At 48.5% G+C, this 8,054-nt stretch overlaps 1 protein-coding gene across 2 annotated transcripts in view; it reads left to right on the plus strand.

Annotated features, from left to right (window-relative positions):
* MFSD5 (major facilitator superfamily domain containing 5) overlaps positions 1-1,697 on the plus strand; it is a 2,462-nt gene extending 765 nt beyond the window's left edge. For both annotated transcript variants that reach the window (XM_002923251.4, XM_034645469.1), the window contains exon 2: positions 83-1,697. In XM_002923251.4, coding sequence (XP_002923297.1) covers positions 101-1,453 — 1,353 coding nt within the window. In that variant the 5' untranslated portion in view covers positions 83-100 and the 3' untranslated portion in view covers positions 1,454-1,697. The remainder of the gene's footprint in view (positions 1-82) is intronic.
* The last annotated feature ends 6,357 nt before the right edge of the window (positions 1,698-8,054 follow it).

Below are 8,054 nucleotides of genomic sequence, written 5' to 3' on the forward strand. Positions count from 1 at the left end.
ATGTCTCCTGCTTAGACACCCAGCTCCTTGACTGTGCTTCCTGGGCAATGGATGTGACTCGGAACCCCCCTTCCTTCCCTAGGTCGTCCCGGGGCCCGCCATGCTGGTGACTGCCTATCTTGCTTTTGTGGTCCTCCTGGCCTCCTGCCTGGGGTTGGAACTGTCAAGATGCCGGGCTAAGCCCCCTGGAAGGGCCTGCAGCAACCCCTCCTTCCTTCGGTTTCAACTGGACTTCTATCAGGTCTACTTCCTGGCGCTGGCAGCTGACTGGCTCCAGGCCCCCTACCTCTATAAACTCTATCAGCATTACCACTTCCTGGAGGGTCAGATTGCCATCCTCTATGTCTGTGGCCTTGCTTCCACAGTCCTTTTTGGACTGGTGGCCTCCTCCCTTGTGGATTGGCTGGGTCGTAAGAAGTCTTGTGTCCTCTTCTCCCTCACTTACTCTCTATGCTGCTTAACCAAACTCTCTTGGGATTACTTTGTACTGCTAATGGGCCGAGCACTCGGTGGACTGTCCACGGCCCTGCTCTTCTCGGCCTTCGAGGCCTGGTACATCCATGAACACGTGGAGCGTCATGACTTCCCTGCTGAGTGGATCCCAGCTACCTTTGCCCGAGCTGCCTTCTGGAACCATGTGCTGGCTGTAGTGGCAGGTGTGGCGGCTGAGGCCGTGGCCTGCTGGATGGGGCTGGGGCCTGTAGCGCCCTTTGTGGCTGCCATCCCTCTCTTGGCTCTGGCTGGGGCCTTGGCCCTTCATAACTGGGGAGAGAACTGTGATCGGCAGCGTGCCTTTTCAAGGACTTGCGCTGGAGGCCTGCGCTGCCTCCTGTCGGACCGCCGTGTGCTGTTGCTAGGCACCATACAAGCCCTGTTTGAGAGCGTCATCTTCATCTTTGTCTTCCTCTGGACGCCTGTGCTGGACCCACATGGGGCTCCACTGGGCATTGTCTTCTCCAGTTTCATGGCCGCCAGCCTGCTCGGCTCTTCCCTGTACCGCATCGCTACCTCCAAGAGGTACCACCTTCAGCCCATGCACCTGCTCTCCCTTGCTGTCCTCATCGTCGTCTTCTCCCTTTTCATGTTGACTTTCTCCACCAGCCCAGGCCAGGAGAGTCCAGTGGAGTCCTTCATAGCCTTTCTACTTATCGAATTGGCCTGTGGGCTATACTTTCCCAGCATGAGCTTTCTGCGGAGAAAGGTGATCCCTGAGACAGAGCAAGCTGGTGTACTCAACTGGTTCCGGGTGCCCCTGCACTTACTGGCCTGCCTGGGGCTCCTAGTTCTCCATGACAGTGATCACAAAACAGGCACTCGGAACATGTTCAGCATCTGCTCTGCTGTCATGGTGATGGCTCTGCTCGCGGTGGTGGGGCTCTTCACCGTGGTCAGGCACAATGCTGAGCTGCGGGTGCCCTCACCCACGGGGGAGCCCTATGCCCCTGAGCTCTAACCCTGTTCCGGGACAAAGGGGGTGGGAAGGACTCTTGAATCCCACCTCTCCAGGGCTGTACAGACCTCTCCATGACTGACTTTGCAACTGTCTGACCCCTCAGCCTGTCCTGGGGCCCCGCCTGCCAGTGTTTTGGGTTGGAGAGCACATGGGGCCTGGATGGCCTGGAAAGAAGATGCCAAATGTTGCCTCTGTGTTACTCCCTCTCCCCTTTCCATTTACAAATAAACACTTTTAATCAATCATTGATTTGATTCGCTCATCCTCACCTGTACCCACCTCAGTAGTTTCTGGTGAGTGGGCACCTGGAGAGTTTGAGGTTAGAGGTGGGCTCACCAGCAGAAGGCATTTGTATTTCTGGCCTCTCTAAGATGGTCTCCAGCTTAAACTGAGAGCTGTAGCATTGCCTCTTAGCAGAAATGGGTGGGAAGTGCCTGAGGCTCCAAGGTCTAATATATCTTGTCACCCTGGGGACAGGTACCCTCTCTAGTTGCCCAGCAAGACCCTTGCTCCACATCCAGGGTGAGACAATCTCTGGAGCATGTGGGGTGAATACCCATGCCACTAAACAGAGATTCTAGGTGCTCGAGTTGCTTCTGTGACCACCCAGTGGGGCAAATTGGGACCTTCCAGCGGAAACAAGCTTGCAGCTCAGCACATGTATGCTTCCTGCCTTTCGCCTCGGTGGCACAATGCACCATTTGTCCAGCACCACCTGGGTCCGCCAGGTCCTGTGTCCTGTATCCTCGCATGAAACCTAAGTGAAGGACTGCCAAGGGGAGAGAACTGTGGATGGCTAAGGGACTGGGACACCTTGTCTGTACCTGACTCTTCCCCACCCAGCCTCAATGAGGGTGAGGAAGCCATCAGGGCAGGAAACAGTACCAGTGGGAACATGAGTTCTGTGGGCCCCTCCCTGCCTCACCTGATTTTATCTCCCTTTCCTCCTCCCACCAAAACCCAGGCTTCTCAGGGGAAGCAGAGCCAGCGTTAAGAAAGGTGGGGATGAAGGGAGGGTAGGCTCAGGGGTATGTCCTGGAATGTGCTAGGGCTGGAGATGAGGGGACCCACCCACTTTGGCAAAGGGATTGACGTGATTTCCCTGGGTCCCAGGCTGTTCTCCAGACAGGAAGGTGCAAGATGCCCCAGGACCTGCAAGTTCCAACCTGTGTGGAGAGATAGCATCAGCTGGTGCTGCAGGAATGCAGCGGGGATGCGCTTCTGCAGGGGGAAACTGAGGGGGAGGGACGGGTGGGGGTCTCAGGTCCCTATTCAGTGCAGGGGGAAAAAAAAGGTCCCCCACCCAGACTGCAGGGAATAGAAGTTGAGGTTAAGTACAGAAAAACAGATACCTTTTCCTTCCCCCACCTTGAGGCTAAGACAGAATTTCTTGCAAAACTCCACTTCCTCTTTCTCTCCTGTTGAGCTGGACCTAGACATATTTTAGAGTTATTTGTAGACTTTCCGTCTCTGTCTACCATAGTGTGGACTCCTTGAGGACAGGAGCAAGTTGTGTCTCATTTGCCTTTGTCTCCTCCATACATACACGCAGTGGGTGTTCTGCTCATGGCTGTGCTCAGTAAACATCTGGGGAGGAGACAGACTAGCTTACACCAGGCTTTTCCAGAGCTGCCCATTTGGGAAGTCTATTAGACTAGAGTCCAGAGCCTAGTTAGTGATTTGTTGTTTGGGATGACTGTAATTATTTATCAATGGAAGCATGAGGGGGCCCCACATTCCTAAGCGATAAGGAAATAGGAAGAAGAGACAGACTAATGAAGTTCCTTTAGTTTTGTCCCTGTTGAGCTTTCTCCAAAGGGGCTCGCGGCAGATAGAGTGGGGAGGGCTCTCTCCTGTCAGATGCACGGGGCATTAAGAGCTCCAGGGTATTTTCGACATTGTCCATTCAGCCTTAAATATATTTTTATTAAGCATCCACTGTATGCCATGCAGTGTATTACGAGGTGCTGGGAAATTTCTTTTATAAAGAGCATGTAGCAAGTGAATGGCAAAGCCAAAGCTAAACTGCTGCTTGCTGCCTGCCCAGTGCCCCTTCTCTGACAGGTACTGCCTGTGTCCCCTGGGCCTTTGCCCACGTGCCTTTTCCCCTTCTAGCCTTGCTCCCTCATCCCAAGCCCTGTCCTGGGAGGAGGGCAAGAGATTGGGAGCGTTTGGCCTCAGCCATCTGGTCCACTTTTTGGTATCTGCCCATATGGGTCAAAGGAGAGCTCGATTGACCAGGCGCACAGTGCCTGCAAAACACTGCTTCGGATGCTCTGCTGAGAGGCCGTATAGGCAACTGGTTAAGAGCATGGAACCGGAGCCCAGCGGGACCTGGGTTCAAATTTGTGCCTTAGCTTCCTCAAATGTAAAACAGCGATGATAATATAGTCTCTACCCCATAGGGCTCTTTTGAGAATTAAAAGCATTATTGTATTTAAGGGCTTGGAACAGCTCTTGGCCCACAGTGTAAGCACCACATAAGTGTTTGCTTTTATATTTTATTTTAAAACTTTTTCAATCCAGCTGAACCTAACCAGATCTGGGTATGAGAATGAATGGATGGAGCTGTCATGGGGTATAGAACTTTCCAACCCATCCCAGTGGCTGGGTGATTCCCAGAAGTGTTTATCCTTGGTCCTGGCCCAGATAGAAGTATCAAGCTATTTGAGAGGCCTTCTACTCTGGGGTATGTGAGCAGCTGAGTAGGGTGTCAGTATGTTCCACTTGAACTCATTTCCTCTTCCTCAAGTGGGAAGGTCAGCATGGTGTCAGACTTGATACACACCACCATCTTTCACTAAGAGGCTCCTGATTTTCTGACTTCCCATCCAGCTGGACACATGATTATTTGATTTGGAACTTTTAAGTGACCCTGAGGAGAAGAGAAACATCCCAAGGAACCAGGAGCCAATGGACAAGAAGGCAGGAGGGTTGGGTCATGAGGATGGCACTGGGTTCTGAGGCCTGGAAGACTATCTCTTCCAGGAAAGTCAGTCCCTGCTCAGGAAGAGGAGGGCCTTTTCCCAGCTAATGGCCATGGCCCTTTGGTTAGGTCTAGGTTCTATCCGCCATCACTGTTCCCCTAACCCCAACCCTGTGGTACTCTCTGTCCCTTTTATTATTTTTTGCCACCACTTCCTCATAGAACCACAGAATGGAATTATAAAACAAAAATTTGTCATGCTGGGGATTAGATCTAATGTTATAAAAATACTTCATGGGGTTCCTAGGTGGCTCAGTCGATTAAACATCTGCCTTCAGCTCAGCTCATGATCCCAGGGTCCCGGGATTGAGTCCTGTGTCAGGCTCCCCGCTCAGCGGAGAGGCTGCTTCTCCCTCTCCCTCTGTCACTCCCCCTGCTTGTGCTCTCTCGCTCTGTCAAATAATAAAAGTAAAATCTTTAAAAATCCCTTCACATCTGCTTTAAAGATTTTTTTACAGTAAAGTTATATGAACTCATCGTAAAATGATCAAATGCAAATACAGAAATATGTGTTTAATATAAACAATTTATATGATTTATATATAAAATGTAAAAAAATGACAGGCTCCCTTAATCTCACTCTTCATACCACTATTAAATGTTTGGAGTCTAATCCACAGACTTAATATTAGGATTTTTTTGTTTTGTTTTAAGTAAACTCTGTGTCCAACATGGGGCTCAAACTCATGACCCCGAGATCAGGAGTCCCATGCTATACTGACTGAGCCAGCCAGGCGCCCGAGTTGGTTGTTCTGTTTTTGTTTTTTGTTTGTTTGTTTGTTTGTTTGTTTGTTTTTTAAAGATTTTATTTATTTATTTATTTGACAGAGAGACAGCCAGCGAGAGAGGGAACACAAGCGGGGGGGTGGGAGAGGAAGAAGCAGGCTCCCTAGTGGAGAAGCCTGATGTGGGGCTCGATCCCATAACGCCGGGATCACGCCCTGAGCCGAAGGCAGACGCTTAACGACTGTACCACCCAGGTGCCCCTTGTTTTTGTTTTTAAATAAAAATTGAATCAGGGGTGCCTGGGTGGCACGGTTGGTTTCAGCTCAGGTCATGATCTCAGGGTGGTGAGAACAAGTCCCGTGTTGGGCTCCACAGTCAGGGCAGAGTCTGCTTAAGACTCTACGTCTCCTTCAAGCCCTCCCCACCATGTGCATACACTCTCTCTAAAACAAATAAATCTTTTAAAAAATTGAATCAAAGTTTTGAATTATGCTCTTTCACAACGTTTTTTTTTGTTCGTTTGTTTGTTTTTGTTTTTTTAAAAAAGATTTATTTATTTGACAGAGACAGACAGCCAGTGAGAGAAGGAACACAAGCAGGGGGAGTGGGAGAGGAAGAAGCAGGCTTCCAGCAAAGGAGCCTGATGTGGGGCTCGATCCCGTAATGCTGGGATCACGCCCTGAGCTGAAGGCAGACGCTTAACGACTGAGCCACCCAGGCGCCCCTCTTTGTTTTTTAAGATTTTATTTGAACAAGAGAGAGCGAGAGAAGGAACACAAGTAGGGGGAGCGGCAGAGGGAGAAGCAGGCTCCCAGCTGAGCAGGGAGCCCGACATGGGGCTGGATCCCAGGACCCTAGGATCATGACCTGAACCAAAGGTACACACTTAACTGACTGAGCCACCAGGCCTCCCAGCAACTTTTTTTTTTTTTTTTTACAAAACAGTAGAACTTATTTTTCTTTCTTTAAATCAACTGAAATCCTCAGGAAGACTATACAGTCATTCATGTATCTCTGACATCTTTATATATCAGTACATACAAGACATGCTTTTTAATGGCTGCAAAGCAGCATTAGAGCCTTTGGAAAGCTTTTCAAGGCTATTCTATTTGAGGTCAGCAGAACCCTGGGAAGTAGTGAGGCTTGATGTTACTATCCCCATTTCACAGATAAATAATACATGGAACCAGGACTAGAATCCAGCTCCTCTGTTCAGACTCAAATTCAAAGTTCTTTCCACTATCCTCTGCTGTCTCTTTATTAGCTTGGGCTTTAGGTGAGGGATTGAATTTTGTGACTTAGGTTCATACTGGTCAGCATTTATCAATTTCTTAATACTTAAGGAACTTCCTACTTCTTGTAAGAACTAGAAGAGGAATAAAAAAGGATAAATTCTCCGTCCTTAAGGAGTTTAGAATCAAGTAGATGTAATAAATACATAGGAAAAAGTCCTAGAACACTCACTACCCAACATGTGAATAAATAAGCACTGATTGCTAAGGTGTAAGCAAGAGGAAATGAGTAGTGTGGAAATTGATGTATTCATTGGTCATTTATGAAGACCTCTGTTGGGTCCCTTACCCTACAAGAGATATGCATGTAATGTCTAACATACATTTTGCACCAACATTAGTATTATCATTCCAACACTGAGATTCTTTGGTGATGTTCTTGTTCTTGTCTTTTTTTTTTTTTTAAGATTTTTTATTATTTATTTATTAGAGAGAGAGAGAGACAGCCAGCGAGAGAGGGAACACAGGCAGGGGAGTGGGAGAGGAAGAAACAGGCTCCCAGTGGAGGAGCCTGACGTGGGGCTCGATCCCAGAACTCCAGGATCACGCCCTGAGCCGAAGGCAGACGTTTAACGACTGAGCCACCCAGGTGCCCCTTGTCTTTGTTTTTTATTTTTTTTATTTATTTTTTTTTAAAGATTTTATTTATTTATTCGACAGAGATAGAGACAGTCAGCGAGAGAGGGAGCACAAGCAGGAGGAGTGGGAGAGGAAGAAGCAGGCTCACAGCAGAGGAGCCTGATGTGGGGCTCGATCCCATAACACCAGGATCATGCCCTGAGCCAAAGGCAGACGCTTAACCGCTGTGCCACCCAGGCGCCCCTGTCTTTGTTTTTTTAAAATAGTCGTCTCTGCTAGATTCTGAGCTCCTAAAAGAGGTTGATGATGATGAAGAAAGACGATGATTGGGCGCCTGGCTGGCTCAGTCAGAAGAACATGCCACTCTTGATATTGGTGTCCTGAGTTCAAGTGCCACGTTGGGTGTAGAGATTAAATAAATGAAACTTTTAAAAAGGAAGGAAGGAAGGAATGAAGGAAGGAAGGAAGGAAGGAAGGAAAGAAGGAAGGAAGGAAGGAAGGAAGGAAGGAAGGAAGGAAGGAAGGAAGGAAAAGGAAGGGAAGGAAAGAAGGCGGGAAGACAGTGATAGATGAGGATGTTATCCAGTAGAATTCATCAGGAAAAAGTGAACTGGAAGACCAAGAGTTTTGAACTGAATTCTCTGGCGCGGAGGAAGGAAAGAGAAACAGAGCCAACTGAATCTGCACGTTTGGGGAAGTAGTTAGTACTTACAAACGTAAGCCAGTAAAGACTGAAATATCCCAGTGAATGAGTTTTCCTGGTTCTTCCCTTAACCCTCCCCTCTACCCTCCATCCTCCATCAAGGAGCGCTAGATGGAGTTGATTTAAAGAGCAAGGCTGGAAGGCAGAGAGAGAACTGGAAGTCGCCATGGTACTGCTGTCAGTGCCCTCAGAAAATGATATTTTTAAAGAATTCCTGGAAAGGCTACACCCTATTTTCCCAGTAACCCAAACCGCGTGAATTTCCAAGTAAGTTCTTTTTGCTGTCTAGCCTATTTCTCTTCTCTTGAAATTTAA

This window comes from Ailuropoda melanoleuca, chromosome 16, assembly GCF_002007445.2.
Source record: "Ailuropoda melanoleuca isolate Jingjing chromosome 16, ASM200744v2, whole genome shotgun sequence".
Classification (NCBI taxonomy): domain Eukaryota; kingdom Metazoa; phylum Chordata; class Mammalia; order Carnivora; family Ursidae; genus Ailuropoda; species Ailuropoda melanoleuca.